General features: G+C 55.0%; 1 protein-coding gene across 1 annotated transcript in view; it reads left to right on the forward strand.

The window, feature by feature from the left end:
• Positions 1-336: 336 nt before the first annotated feature.
• The window catches only part of CACNA1E (calcium voltage-gated channel subunit alpha1 E), a 91,326-nt gene continuing 76,185 nt past the window's right edge, over positions 337-15,477 (forward strand). The window contains exons 1-3 of the mRNA XM_082054215.1: positions 337-603; positions 8,764-8,869; positions 9,309-9,448. Coding sequence (XP_081910341.1) covers positions 338-603; positions 8,764-8,869; positions 9,309-9,448 — 512 coding nt within the window. The 5' untranslated portion in view covers position 337. The remainder of the gene's footprint in view (positions 604-8,763; positions 8,870-9,308; positions 9,449-15,477) is intronic.

Here is a 15,477-nt window from a genome sequence, read left to right on the forward strand (position 1 = left end):
TTAACCCTTTGCTTTGTGGCAGAAGGTGCTGTGGCCTCTGCTGAGCGGGCAGGACCAGCTGTTTTTTTTTTTTTTTGGGGGGGGGGGAAGGTTTTGGAGACAACTGGCTGCCCCCCATGCCGTGCTGCTGAGCCGGTGCCGCGTGTTGCTGCCTCTCCCTTCTCCACGCGGGTCGCCGCTCCCTTGGAGAGATGGAGGAGAGACAGATCTGAGCATCATCCAGAGAGGAGGAGGGGGCTGTGGTTGGGACTGCGCCCCACAACCCCCCTCTCACTCTTCTCCCCGCTCTGCTGCCTTGGCGGTGTTCCTTTGGCTCACCTGTGTGTTTTCTTCCAGGATGGCTCGCTTTGGGGAGGCAGTGGCTGGCAGGCTGGGCTCCGGAGATGGGGGCTCTGACCAGAACCGGAGCCGGCAAGGACCTCCTGCTCCTGCGGGAGGGACCCCAGGACCCTTCAAGCAAACCAAAGCACAGAGAGCCCGGACTATGGCTCTGTACAACCCCATCCCCGTCCGGCAGAACTGCTTCACCGTCAACAGATCGCTCTTTCTCTTTGCGGAAGAGAACATAGTCAGGAAATACGCTAAGAAGCTCATCGACTGGCCATATCCTTTCTGCGCCCCTTGCAAGCCCCCCACTTACTCCCCGGATTTGCCTCGGTGGCCGCCCAGGACACGTGCGTGTGGCACTAGCTGGCAGGTAAGTGCCTGCCTTCTGCTCTCCTTCGGCGTGTGGAGAGGGGTGCCCCGTCCCCGGGAGATGCTCTCCTCTCCCTGTTGCTGCTTCCTCCCCTCCTGTGTTCTGCTTGGTGCCTGGCAGGGAGCTGAGCCTTTTCTCCCCACAGGGAGCCCCCCTGGCCCTTCCTTAGGCTTGGATTTGAAAACCCCAATGCTGGCAGGGAGGGGAGCTCTGATCCTGGTTTAAGCCCGCATGCCTTAGGGTGCTCTGTGTGCATGTGGCTTGGGGGGTTGTGGCCTTGCCTCTCTGCCTCAGTGTCTTGCTGGAGTTTTGTCACCCCACTGCACCTGGAGCCACCCATCCTGTTGGGGACAGACCCCCAGGAGCCCACGAATCTCTGGTTCCTGCTGGGTGGTGGCTTTGTCCTCTCCTGCACCTGCCTGCGTGTGCCCCCTTTGCTGTTGATCGCACCTGGCAGGGCATGGCCATCTTTGTCATGCAGCCCCCCTGCTTCCCCATGGTGGCTCTGGGAACCAGCTGTCCCCTCCCTGCGGCAGAGGGGATGATGCTGAAAGTCTCCAGCTGTGCCCCCCGGCCCCTTGAGGGCTGGCGCAGGGGACCATGATTTATTCCAGAGACCCCCCTTTAGGGCTGGGTGGAGGTTGCAGATTCCGTGCTTCTTCCCTCACCCCTCTGTCCTTTCAGACACCCCCATGCGCTTTTCTCCCCTCCCTGCGGGTACCCCTGGGTACCCTGGCCAGTGCCCAGCACCACAACGCAGCTCCCCATCCCCTTGGGCTCGGTGCCTCGCTGCCCCCCTGGGCTTTGCCCCCACCGAGGAGCTGAGTCTGCAAACTTCAGTGTGGCCACGCTTTCGCTGTAGGACCCTCCCTGTGCCGTTTTCTGCAGTGGTGATTATATGCAGCTCTTGCCGCTGCTGCTTTTTTCTCTCCCTGCAACTTGTTGGTGAACTTGCCGGCTCCTCCGGCGAGCACAGGAGAGCTCGCCCCGGTGCCAAGCAGCCATACCTTGGTCTGGTGCAACAGGTATCTTGGGGGAAAAGCCCTCCGGCCAGGTGCAGGGATGCAGGACAGGTCATCCACCCTGCTGAGCGTCACCAGGGGAATAATCCCCTTGCAGCTCCGGCATGTCAGGTCAAGCCTCTGCCAGGCAGGGCCTGGGGAAACACAAAGCCCCCAGGGTTGGGGGGGTGACCTGGGGATGAAGGGGGAGCTTGTGGGGGGCTGAATTCCCCACAGCATCCCTAAATCTGCCCCTGCCGGTAGCGGTGGGCGGCTGCAGGAGCGTTGGTGCGGTAGCAAGGATGGAGATGCGGCAGCTCAGCTGTTAGCCCTGCAGGGCAGCGGCCAGACCGGCCTGCCTGCTTTTCCAGAATATGCCAAATTATTCACGTGCTTTTTCAGCATGGTGTGGGAGGGCCCTCGCCCCTTCAGCTTTCATTTAAAGCAAGAAGGATCTGGGGTGCTGCCACTGGCCTGGTGCTCCCCATGTGGGCCGGGGTCCTGTGCCGGTGTGATGTCTCATCTCCAGGCAGCCGCTGTCTCCTAGAGACTAGAGCTTCACCACTGCGTGGTAAAAACTCCCCAGCATTATTCTTTCCTGGAATTTGCAATGCATGAGGGAGATGGGCTCATTTTATTTTATTTTTTCCCAGAAGTAAGTGACATATCCCCATGTGAGTGCTGGGAACAGGTGCGCTCCAGGCGCGGGAGCTGAGCATCCCTGGCCTTCCCCCGCCTGGCTGCCATCTCTTTCTAAGAAACTCATGCACCCTAGAGCTCCTCTGCACCACTTGAGCTCTTAAGGGCTTGTGGGTGGACAAAGCTTTTTGGCGATGAGTTTGAGGTTGGCCAGGAAAGTTGTTCCACTGATGCCTTTTGGTAGGACCAGGGAAAATGTGCGAGCATCTCAGGTGCCTGGCCCAGAGCCCATGGCATCTCTGCTGGGCGAGGGCGGTTTGGGGAGGCGAGTATTGGATTTTGGCCACAGTCAATGAGAACTGCTGGCCTTGGGAGGGACATGGCCTGTTCTGGAGCGGGCATGGCACCCAGGAAAGCCAAGGAGGTTGGGGTGAAGGGTGAGGGGGAGTGGAGGCTCTTCTTCATCCAGCTCCAGTCGACTAGGTAATAGGGCTAAAAATAACTGGTGATTCAGGCCTGGATATCTGCTGGGTAACTGTATAATTATAACCAGCAGCCTCTGCAGTTTGGCTTCCCAGTGTAAATAGGGGATGATGCATGGAGGGGAAGGAGGAGAAATACGAGCAACTGGGATTGGGATGCAGCTCCGTGGGGAGACGAGGCTTTGCTGAGTTTCTCGCTGGAAAGCCTAGTGCGTTACCTCTGTTGGAGCTGCTCTTTTCACTGGTCCTGCTCAAAATGTGATGCTGTTTTGGCTGTAGGAACATCTACTCCTCCTCGTCCTGCCTGCTCTCCTGCTGACGGCCAGGCCTTTCGCCATGATTTCATTTGTTTGGCTGCCTGGAAAGCTGCAATTCAGTTAGCACACGAAGATGGGCTGCAGCTCATCTCTATCTGCTCCGTTCTTTATCTGCGTAATCGCATTTGACCTGGATAAGATCCCTCTCCCACCCCAGCAAGGCCAGATGACATTGTGTGGCTCTGGCTCTGTCCCCAAGGACAGCCTGTAGCTGCAGACACACACCGGTCATTGTACCTGTCCCCTGGGTTTAGCAGGGGAGAATAATGTCCGTTGGTCCTCTGGGGACCTTGCTGTTCCCTTCAATGAGGACTTTCTCTTATCTCAGCCCCTTTGAGGAACAAATATTCAGCTGGGTTGGCCAAGAGCATCTGAGGTGTCTGCAAAGCCCCAGTGCACGTCCCTGGTCCAACACACGTGGACATTTTGCTCCATGGGATGCACACCCACGTGTGTTCGAACCATTTTGCTCATGATGACTGCCACTTTGAGCCAGGCACCTCTGCTGCTCTGTGGGCACTGCCCCGTGGGGTCCCTGGCGGCGTTATGCCCCACCTGGGCAAGTATCTTCTGCACCTTTGGTTTTGCCTGGCTGAGATTTTGGCTGGTCTTGGTTCCATGTGGGAACAGCTACGCCATGTCATGCTACCCTTGGGCAGCTCCCTCCTCGCGCTACCCAAGAAAGAAAATCTCTTTTATGTTTCTTTATTGTTTTTATTTTTTTCTTCCTCCAAGGCTGTTTTCTATGCTCTTCATTCATCAGATTTTAAAATGTATTTTTTGGGGAGGGGCGAGTAGGTGTAATGGCAGGTCCGTCTTTTTGACAGCCGGGGAGAGCGAGGCTGCCTGTCAGATGGTGAATTTAAACAGAGGCAGCTGTTGTCATGGTGACGCCAAGTTGCATCCTGTTGCTGTGGCAACCAAAGTTAAAAAACTGATGTTAAGGCAGGAGAATCACATGATATCTTTTTTTTTTTTTTTAAGAAAAAAAAAAGGAGAGGAGAGGAGAGAGATTCGATTTCCAGTTTTTAAGCGCATGGTGAGGTGGGGGAGAAGGAGATACTTCTCCATGGAGCTGTTTGCATGTGGCAGGCAGGAACCCACATACCTACGGCAGAAGCTCTGACTGGTTCCTGGTGGCACCACCTTTGGTTTAGCCCCTAACAGAGACTGGACCACCATATTTTGGGGTCACAAGCAGCACAGTCTGTGGTTGTGGGGTTTAGGCAGGCTGAGCACCTTGCCTGCATGCTCCCTGCATCATCACTGACTTGTTCCTCTGGACATCACTTTCTGTCCACCCCAGCAAAGCACAGATGGGCTGGGAGTGCTGGGTGGGAGGGTGCAGGCATGGGGACAACCCCAAGGGCCACAGCTCTACAACTACTTGATGATACTGGATGGCCTTATCTGCTAGGGGAAGATCCTCCTGTCCTTGGGGACAAGATTCTGTAGGGCTGGGGAACCCCGGAGTTGATTTAGGACTGCTTATGGTCTTGGCTCTATTTGGCATTTTGAGTTTCTCTTGGGAAATAGCCTTGGAGAGGAGGCACTTGCTTTCCTGCTGGAGTGTGGAGCTGAGAAGAAGGGTGTCAGGACATCCTTGGGGATGTTGAAGAGATGGGTCTTTGCTCCTGTCATGCCCTGGGTGGACATGGCATGGGAAGGTCTGTGTGGGGTCAGGCAGCTGTGGTGGGGTTGGGACCAGCAAGATGAAGTCCACAGATGCAGGAGCTGAAGCTCTCTCTTGTTGATACCTGGGGAGCAGGGAAAGCCCCTCAATGCAGCAGGGCCTGGGGGAAGCCTGGGGGGTGGTAGGAAATGGAGACTTGAATTTCTAAGAGATGCTGGAGCTGGGCTGGGTGATGCAGGCAGGGCAAGGGATTAAATCACTTCTGATGTTTTTGCTGGCCCTCTGCAGTAGGCTTCACCAAGAGCTCTTTCAGAGATGTCCACATGGCCTCACTCCTCTGGCTCTTCTGCTCCTTCCCCACTTGCGTGCCCAGGAGTGGGGACAAGGCGCGGTCACCAAAGTGGAGAGATGGAAGGGGGTTCTCTGCAGCTCCCAGCCCTTGCCCGCAACTGGGGAGGGATTTATCTTGCACCCAGCCTCCTTGGGAGGTTGCATCAACGTGCCATCAGCATCATAAATCCAACTTTGATGTTTAGAGCTGGACGCACTCCCTGTGTTAGTGATATAGATGTTCTGGGTGGGCTGGTTTTGGCTCCTGGTTGGGGAGGGTGGTGAAGAGGAGGGTCACAGCTAGAAGCAGAGATCCACCAGTGGCTAGACATCTCCTTGGTGTGCTCCTTGCCAGCCTCCTGCCAGGCCCACCAAGAAGCTCCAGCTTCGAGCATGGGGTTAGCCTGCAGTGCCTGCTGCATGTGGGCTTGGGCATGGATCTGGGGAGGGGCCCACATGGTCTGAGGGCACCTTCCCCACCTCAAACGCACCAGGAGGGAAGCATGGAGCTGCAGGTATGGTTTGCACTGGGATCGGCCGAGTTGCTAAGGAAACAAGTCAACGGTGCAGGGGAGAGAGCGTTGGGTAAAGGAGATAAATCAATAAGAAAAACCTATTTTTATTGGCTCCCTAATGATCCTCCAGGAGAAGCCAGACGAAGGAGGAGGGGAAGGCTGAAGGGGGATGAGGTTTTATTACTGGACTTGGAGGGAGGCGAGTGCTACTCTGCGTTTTGGGTGGCTGGGAGGTTGTGTAATTAGACATCTAATGAGCAAAGGAAACAAAGGAATGATGGAGCATTGTCCGGTAGGCTCCAGCCCTGAGTTGGGAGGATGCTTGCTTGGCCGAAGTGAAGTATGAGGATAAAATTTCTCCCCATTCAGCCAGATGTTCCTGCTGTCCCCTGGGGAGGCTTTTCTTACCTGTGGCCTCTTAAAACCTGGCACAGCTGAAGCTCCAGGGACTTCTTTCCATGGGGTTCATGCCTTACAGCTCTTGCCCAGCTCCAGATGCCATAACCCAGGCTTGGGTCCTCGGAAAAATGGGCCAGTGGGGTTCGGAGAGTCATTTTTGGCAGCGACTTCGTGCTTAGGGCAGCGTTTGCCCTGTTTTCGTAGAATTGATGTCTGCTGACCCACATGCCAGGCGCTCGCTGGAGGAGGAGTGGGGATGTGGCCCCGTGCTGGGGCTGTGACAGATGCACGTTGTCCTTGCACTGTTGAGCCGGATGTCAGAGCCAGCAAGGATATACAGGGGCGAGCTAAGCCGTGGGAGGTGGTCCTGAGCCCCCAGCTGCTGTCGGGAAGGGCTCCCATGCTGCTGGCTTTGGAGAAATTGAGTTTTTCCCACTCTGGGTGTTTCCCCCCAAGGGACTCATGTCCTCAGGAGGATGGCAGTAGATGCCCAGGATGCTCAGGAGGATTAGCTGTGCAGGGATGGACAGACGGACTCGCCGCGCTGTTGCCACACTTCTCATCTAGGCAAATGTGCCTAGCGCCTGGGGAGCTGGCTGCGCTGCCCCACTAACACGCTGTTTTCTTTTCAGCCTGTGCTAATTGCTCGCAGACTTTCAGGAAAATGAAACAAAAAGACCCCAAATAGGCTGTCGGCTCAGAGCCAAGTGCCGCGGTCTCTGTATGAGCTGAAGTGTGTGGCTAGAGGTGGGGATCAAGGAACGTATGTGGCTTTTGCAGGAGGCGTGTGATGAAAACCTCACTTGTGTGAATCCTCAGAGGGAAACTTTTGGTGTCTGGCCTCTCCCCGAGCACAGGGAGCTGCTCACGATTCACACTGAGGTCCGAGCCCACAGCAGCGAGCTCTGCGGCTGTCTGTCTTTTGGTTTGCCTTTAACTTAGCAACCATTAATTTCCCTGAGTGGCCTTTTAAATACCTTGGCTGGATCTTTCCTGGCTCTTCTCCTTGCTGGGCTAAATACATCTCAGCTCCCACCAGCTCTCCAGGGACCTGCTCTGATGCCCGGCCCTGCTCCCATCTTGTCCAGGTGCCGCAGTGTGCATGGGGTTGCTGTTGCTGGGATCACTTAATGGTTTCCAGTTTGCCATGCTTATGGCCAGCACTGGGATGTTTTCTCTTGCCCATGGGCTCAGGGCCACTGGTTTAAAGTATCTTGCTGTATTCGGTGCCTTTGTCAGCCAGAAGGCAAGGTTACAAAAGAGGAAATCATCCCTTTTCCCAGGGGTGATGGTGTGGGCATTCCGTACCTTCTGGCCTGAGCGGTGTGAATGTGAAGACGCTGGATCTAGAGAAGCCTGGTGAGGTGGGAAAGGGCTCAACTGGCTCGGGATGGTGGGAGTGTGAATGATTTCTTTATGTGAAAATCCATCCCAGGTGGGATCACATCCCCTTTACACAGACATGAGCCTTGGGAAGGTGACAGACCTCTCCTGAGGTGGCCGCTGATGGCAGTGGTGACAGTAGTGTAGCTGTTGGCTTTTTGGCACGGAGTGGAGAAGGGGTGTGCTGCCTGCTAATGAATCTCACCTAATTTTGTTGTTGAGGACAACAGGGCTTTTGTTGCAATGATGTGGTAAAGATGGATGTGAGGTCGGAAAGATGTGGCCGTCCTGTCATTTGGAAGCGCTTTGTTTTTGGGGCTTGGTGGTGGGCCAGGCAGGGGGGGAGCTCTGCACCCCCTCCTCGCTGCTGGCAGCCTCTGTGAATGAAAAGGCAGAAGGGAGCTGAGTTTGTGGAGCTTTTCTGGGTGTCAGCCTGCTCTTTCCTCCACCTCCCATCCCCACTCAGCTCCTCAGATACTCCATAGGGAGTTGCCACCCTTCCTGAACTGAGGCTCAGACCCAGACGCCATCAGTGTCTTGAGTTGCGAGTGCTCAGCCTGGTGCTCTGCAGCTCCCAGTGCAGCCTGGGCTCACCCTGCAACCCATGGGGAGCTTGGCAAGGGACCCTCATTTCCCAGGGCATGTCTACTATGCCAGCATGGGGCAGGTTGGAACCCCATAGAATCATAGAGTGGTTTGGGTTGGAAGGGACCTTCAAAGGTCATCTAGTCCAACCCCATGCCATGATGTCCCCCAGGACCTGCCAGGAATGCCCCATCCTCTTTGGGCCATGCAGATGGTTCCTCCCAGGTACCTGGGCTGCTGATAGCCTTTGACACCCCCTGCTCCAAGCCCCATCTCCCACTGCTTCATGATGGAAGAGAGAAGGCAAGCAGCAGGGCTATGGCATCGCAGTGACATGCTGTGCTGGGGAGAGCCTCTGATACTACCAGGGACCATCCCACCCCTTTTCCAAATGAAGCCCAGCCTGGTCAGAGCCCAGCTGTCCACCTTCATACTCATGTTCATCTCTGGGCTCCCACCACAAGAAGCATCTCTCTCCGAAGAGAGTTCACAGCCCAGCAAAGACTGTTGGTTAATGTCCCATGAGCTTGGGAAGGAGGTGATGAGGCTCAGCAGGTCTTCAGTGAGGAAGGTCTTGTATGGGGCTCTCAGTTCTCTTGTTACCCCACTCATTTCCAAACAGCACCAAGGTGGACTTCACCCTTCTGAAGGTGAAAGCTGTGTGTGTGCGTGTTCCTGTGGTTGTGGAGGCTAACGAGCAGGTGAAACAAGGGGCGGTCAGGAGTGGGCTGGAAGGCTGGGGACATCATCCACTTTTTCTCTGCTCCTTAACTCCCCTCCACTCCCTTCGAATACATGATCCTGGCGACCATCATTGCCAACTGCATCGTGCTGGCCCTCGAGCAGCACCTCCCCGAGGATGACAAGACGCCCATGTCACGGAGATTAGTAAGTACCCCACATCTCTCCTTCTGTACCCCATGTCAGGGGGTCTGGTGGTTCAGCAGGGGCACCAGCCAAAGGGAGCCACCCCATCCTACCAGTGAATTCCTGCTGGTTTTGGGGTGGTAGAGCAGGAGGTTTCCTCCAGGACCAGCTCCTCCAGCCTTCCTGTGGCTGCTGTCACATACTCTTTCTCCACAGGAAGGACTCAGGAAGGTTTCAGCCCCTTAAAAAGTGGGGTGCGGAATTGGGACAGTGCTACTTGAGTAGGTTATAGCCCCACTTTTTGTTCCCAAGGCTGATGCTGGCTGAGAAAGGGCTGGGAAAACTCCTGAAGGAGAGGATGGGGCTGGGGAAGGTGGGATGGGACATGAGTCAGGTCACTGTGAAATGGCTGGTGCTGCGTTTGCCTCCTCTCACTGTGTCACTGTTTCCTTTCTGGCAGGAGAAGACAGAGCCCTACTTCATCGGGATTTTCTGCTTCGAGGCTGGGATTAAGATTGTGGCTCTGGGGTTTGTTTTCCACAAGGGCTCATACCTGCGCAATGGCTGGAACGTCATGGACTTCATCGTGGTCCTCAGCGGGTGAGTTGGGTGGCACAGGGCCGTTGGTGTGGTTGGGCAGTCGGGGGCTTATCCCAGTGGGGACACAAGCTCCAGATGCGGGGCAGGGTCCTGTTTTGCTGTTGGTGGTGGTATTCATCACAATGAGAAAGAGCAGGATGGTTCCCTGTGCTGGAGGCTCCTGAGTTGGCTTTGCTGTGGGCAGTTGGTGGTGGAACATAATTCCCTATCAGGCGAGGAGGGCTGGCTCTGAAGGCATCACGTCTAGCTTTCCTCAGCTGGTAACTTAGTGCCTGTCACCCACCTGGGTATGGGGTGAGGTGAAGATGAGGTAGGAGCATGGCATGAGAAGCAATTGGACATGGTCTGGGAGAGGTTTTGGTCAAACCATGCAAGAGGAGGGAGAAATCTCTTCTTGCATTCCCAAGCACTTTCCAGCCTTGGCCCGGTGCTGGGAGTTTGGGAATGAGGTCTGTCTGGTGCGGCATGCCTAGGTGACGCTCACTCAGCGTCCCAGCGTGCAGCAGTGATGCTGGGGGTGGTGGCACACGGAGCTTCACGGGTGCTGATTGTGTGACTGGTGGTGTCACCTGCCGGGGATGTGGCCCAGATTTGAGTCTTGCTTGTGGTGTGATGGGCTCTGCTGGTGACATAGAAACAAGCAGGGACATTTGGGCTTGTGTTAGCCAACACTGGCAATCAGCTTGAGCAGAAGGCCCCCAGGGTGACCCCCCTGGACCCTTTGCTGTGTGGAGGGCAGGTGGGTGCCTGCAGCCATCAAGTGATCCTGAGGAAAGGGGGTGCCTGAATTGTGGCTGTTTCTTTTTGTGTGCTGATAGAAACCCCATGTTCAGAGGAGCTGGTTTGATGTGGACAAATAGATGGTACCTGTGGATCTCTGAGCACTTTATGAGCTCTGGGTGTAGATCAGCTGCAAGGCTGGCCAGGGAAACTGAGGCATGTGAGCCAGGTGGGATACCTGGGGTGTCTACTGAATTGCTTGCTGTGGAGTCCTGTCTTTTGGCTTGCAGGGTGATGGCATCATGTGGGACATGGCACCCATTTGGGTGTTTGGAGGAGGAAGGGGAATGCTGAGGCTGGTGCTGTCAGGGATGTGCCTGTGGACGTGGCTTGTCTGTGGTGGAGCGGTGCGGGTTGGGACCATGCTTGAGAGAAGGCTTGAGGAGAATGTGACCAGGAACGTTTTGATGGCCTCGCTGTGAGGTGGGACCCTGTGTGCCTGTTCTGACAGGGTGACTTGGGGTGCTGCTGGTGGGTGATGCTTCTCAGTGGGCAGCAAACAGGCTGCCCATGGGCGGTGCAGCCATTGCAGGGGATGCTGCTGCCCCTTCTGCATCTCCAAAGGGATTCTTTGGGGAGGACTCGGCGCTGTGGGGTGAGCGGCTGGACAGAGCTCCTGGGCTGGGCAAAAGCTGGCCACATCTCTGCTCACATCTCTGGGGACAGCGTGGGACACGTGTCACCCCTGTTAGCAGTGAGGGCAGATGTCCCAGCCTCACGGTGCTGGGCAGAAGGTGGGCAGGTGGCTGGGAAATGCTCATCGGCCACCTCCTGGCCTGGGCATCCTCTGGGGCCGGGGCCAAGAGGAAGCACTGGGCTGGGAGCGGGGATTTGCCACGTTCCCCTCCCTGCCCTCCGCAGCTCTGGGCGAGCTGAGTGTAACTGAGCCGGTGCTGAGTCAGCGTTCGGCAATTACTCACTCACGGAAGCCTCGCCAGCTCCATTCAATGCCTCGCTGGGCCCCGTGCCAAGGAATCGATTGTCCGTGAAGGGCTGTTAGTGCTGTGCCGTCTGCCCTGCTGAGGGGTGCCCGGTTCCCCCTGAAGCTGCCGGTGACGATGTGCAGCCCCCCGGGGTCTGCTTCGCCACTGTCACCCCCCTCGCATCCTGAGGTTTGCTCCAGCAGGATGAAACCCTCTCCAAGAATTGCCCGGCTACCTGCTGGCTTTGCCCCAGCAGGCCCAGCACCCACTGGTGTGGACTGTTGTGAATTCTGTTATATGATGGGTGAAGGAGACAACCTGCAGATTTTCATCCTGGACCAGTTTTGGGGATGATCGGGTCACTGGGGGATGAGCTGGACCAAGTCACAGGCTCCTCTGTGCTGCTCAGCTCTTGCTTTTGCTGTGCAGTGCTGGCAAAGCTGTGGTTGTGCCTCCCTTGCAAGAAACTCTTGCCTGTTTGATCTTCTGAATTATCGGCAAATTTCTTCAGCAAATAATCCTCGGCTGGCAAATGACTTGCAAACAGCTTGCGGGAGAGGGTTTGCACTTGGCGCTTCTCGCTGTGTAGGTTGTGTAAGGCGGGTGGTGAAGTCTGCACGGGGAACGTGTGCGGGCGACCAACGGGTTTGGGATTATCTTTGCAGACTAAAACTCTACTCTTGATTAATAAGTGAGTGTCTGGGCAGAGACTGTTGAGCTTGGGAGAATTAATGGTCATTGGCATCTTGTTGTGACTTAGCAAGAAGCAGTGGCTGTGGTGGAGGGGATGTTGCCAGCATCAGAGGTGTAGGGTTGCGCTGACCGTTTGGGATGCTGACGTATCCTGTGATGATGGACCAGAGAGGATATCCATGTGAGCAGAACCCACCCCAGGATCCATCCTAGAGGGACCCAGCATCACCTTCACTGCCCCTTGTCCCTCCAAGGGTGACACAGGGTGTTACTTTTCCTTTCTGGACTTATTTTTTGCCACATATCTGATAGGAGAGATGCTTAATGCACATGGCATCGTGGCCCCGGACACCGTATTGGGGTTTCCATGAGCAACGGGATATCCTGAGCACATTCTCCCTGGTGTAAATTAGCCTGACAAGGGGCTGCTGCTGTGAGCAGCCTCCTGGGACCCTGTGCAGGAATGGATGGCACTGACTTGAGTTCAACTGGTGTTTGCTTCTTGTGTCAATAAATCCAGGGTTTTTTTCATCTCGGTGGAAATCAACGCCCACCTAAAACTCCCTGATGCTAAAGCTTCCACTGGGGAACTAATAGTCACATTTGTAAACCCGCTCTGTTTATAACCTGTGGTTTCCAAATCATCATCGCTGCCTGAAAGAAAATCAGCCTGTTCTCCCCCAGCTAAAAATATTTTTCCTCCAAAAACGTGCATGAAATACCTTCACTCGTTCTGAGGCAGAGCCGGGGAGAGGAACGTCTGTGTTTCCCCTGGGATTTGGGGATGCTCGCCTTGCCCGTGCATGAGCCAGACCTGGCCAGGCGCTGAAGCTGGACTTGTGACCTGCTCAATGCAGCATGTCCGGGACTAAAAGAAGGGGAAAACTGCTCAGAAATGGTCAGAAAGGGCAGTGGGAGCTTGGTGACCTCTTAATTGGTGGTCCCAAGAGGTTGGAGAACCTTCAGCCACCAGCAACTGGAGCATCAGCTGTAGCGCATAGAGACCAAGGACGCCACAGCAGCCAACCTTATCCTATGCTATATTTGATGGTGCTTATGGAAAAAGAAGGGTTAAATTCCCTCTGCAAATATCCAGGTGGGTGTGTGCTTCAGGCACTCCAATGCCTGAGCATCATAGCACCTTGCTGGCTTTTTTTTTTTTTTTTAATGCAGTTGCAGCGGTAATACAATAACAAGTTACGTGAGAGGTGAAGGGGTGGGGGAACACTTCTAACAATGGGAAAAAAGCAAAATGGAACTCAAAACGCCCTTGTGAAGCAGCTGCTATAAAACCTGGATAAATACACCAGGGCTGCTAAAAGGAAAAGCCGGTGTTGGGGTTTTTTTGGGGGGTTTAGTAAAAATCACTACACCTGGATGCCTTTGATGAAGTGCTTGGGCACTGTGGTTTTCGCTTGGGGATTTTGTGGGGTGGAGTGTGGCCAAAGGAAGGCAGGAATGGACAATCACTGGCAGTGCTTGCCATTCCTGTAGCAAACCTGGAGCTTACCAGAGGGGTACCAGCCTGTGCTGGTGGAGGAAAGCCTGGCTCTGCAAGCCGTGATGGAGCACGGGGACAAGGAGGGCAGGCTGGCTTGTTGCTCATTGTGGTGCTGCCTGGATTTTGGGATGACCATCCTGGAAAGCACCCTGTGCCCTTTTTGCAATTCACATGAGTTCCCCCATGGCAGAGACGAGGATGCTTTGCCCTCTGTAATTCAGTTCACCTCGTGCAACCCAAATTCTGCTTGTCTTAGGTGGTCTTTTTGTTCTCAGAGGTCCAGAGATGGAGGCAGAGGGGTCCTTGAATGGGTGCTGACAGAAGCTCTGTGCAGGAGCATTAATATGCTGCATCCTCTCTTGATTTGGGGTGCCAGTCCCCAACAGCGTGCCTGGCACCCTGTGTGTGTGAGAGAGCACATATGTAGAATAATAGAATAGTTTGCTTTGGAAGCACCTTCAAAGCTCCCCCAGTGCCACCCCTGCCATGAGCAGGGACATCTTTACTAGCTCAGGTTGCTCAGAGCCCCAGCCAGCATGGCCTGGTATATCTCAAGGGATAGGGCATCCACCACCTCTCTGGGCAACCTGGGCCAAGGTCTCACCACCCTCATCATAAAAAATGTACACAACCCGATGTCTGCTCTATCTCCTACCCCCTTCCCAGCTCTTTCCTTCCAGGACAATTAGTAGAGTGTTCAGTCTTTCGTTTGGATGAATAATTAATTCACTAGCTTTGTGAATGATTCATGTGCCATATGCCATGGTGTTGGGACGTGCCTGACATCGGCACCTTGTACCAGGGTGGGTGACAAAGGAAAAGACTTTGCACTGCTGGGATGGGTGGTGGGGGAGGGATGTGGGGTAAAGCCTCGGCCAAGCTGCGATATCCCCACGTGCCATTTCTTTGTGCTGCCACAGACCTTGCTCTGGGAGAGGGGTTGTGGGGTAAAAGCCTGGCTTTGGAGGAAGGGGAAAGGGCAATTTTCTACCATGTTCTCATGTGAGGAGGTGGTATCACCCAGGCTTGGGTGTCAATATCCCCAGGGTCTTGGACCTGTCCTTTGGCATCAGTTCAGCCAACTCCTGCCATGCCATTTGGTGGTATGTGCTGTATTTCTCTTTGGAGGGATGGCTCTCAAACCTCCTGGTGATGGCTTTAGGTTTCCACCATGTCCCGTTTGTGCAAACACAGTTTCACTAGCATCTCTTCCTCCTGCCAAATCCCTCATCCACCGAGCAGCATTGCAGGGGCTGCAGGCAGGAGCGGCTTGCAGAGGGGATGCTCCATTGTGTGCCAAATCCTGGAGGCTTCTTCAGGAAGAGGTTGCCTTGGGGGATCACTTTGTCCCCCAGATCAAAGGCTGGTGAAGGCAGGTTTTCTGTTTGCAGGGAGTCGTTGGTGCCTGGGTTCAGGGCTTTCAAAGCTGCCAGGAAAGACGGGATCAGCAGCTTTGCAGCAGTGCAATCCACTTGTGTCACGGCCCCGAAACCTAGAAAAGAAGAAGGAAAGATGAGGGAGGCTTTGAGGTTGCTCTCAACTGTGCCAAGGGCAGAACTTGGGCATGGTGTCCCTGTCCCCTGGCATCCCCAAAGCAGGACCACTGTCCTGTGCTGGGGCATCCTCAGGGTGGATAACCTGATCCCGCTGGCTCTGCCTTGAGCAGGGTTTGGACCCAAGAGCCTGAAGTCCATCCTGCTACTCATGATGCTGCCTGCAGAGAGGGCAGGGATTGATTCACCAGCAGAAAAGGGCAAGAATGGGGTAAATTCATCAGGTAACTCCCTTTCTGTGAGCCGTTTGACCAGTGTATTAATTATGAAGTAGTCTCCCTCATAGACTCAGGTGGCAGTGCAGCCCTTCAGGGGCCTTTCCACTTAATTATAAATATTAATTCGTGTGTCAGCCAGCCAGCCAGCACCCTCCCTGCCCCAGATTTTGAGCTGAGATTAGTCTGTCTCAACCGGTACCCACCGCACCATGGAGCTGCCCTTTGCTGGGACAGCTTATCTGTCTCTGCAGCGATCCCTGACAGAAACTGTCACGGGGTGCTCAGTTTGGGGTCGGAGGGGATGAATCGAGTGTTGATCTGGTCATTTGGGGGTTCAGCCTTTGCTTGGGGGACCTGATGC

The sequence above is a fragment of the Streptopelia decaocto genome, assembly GCF_964273445.1.
Source record: "Streptopelia decaocto genome assembly, chromosome: 5".
Classification (NCBI taxonomy): domain Eukaryota; kingdom Metazoa; phylum Chordata; class Aves; order Columbiformes; family Columbidae; genus Streptopelia; species Streptopelia decaocto.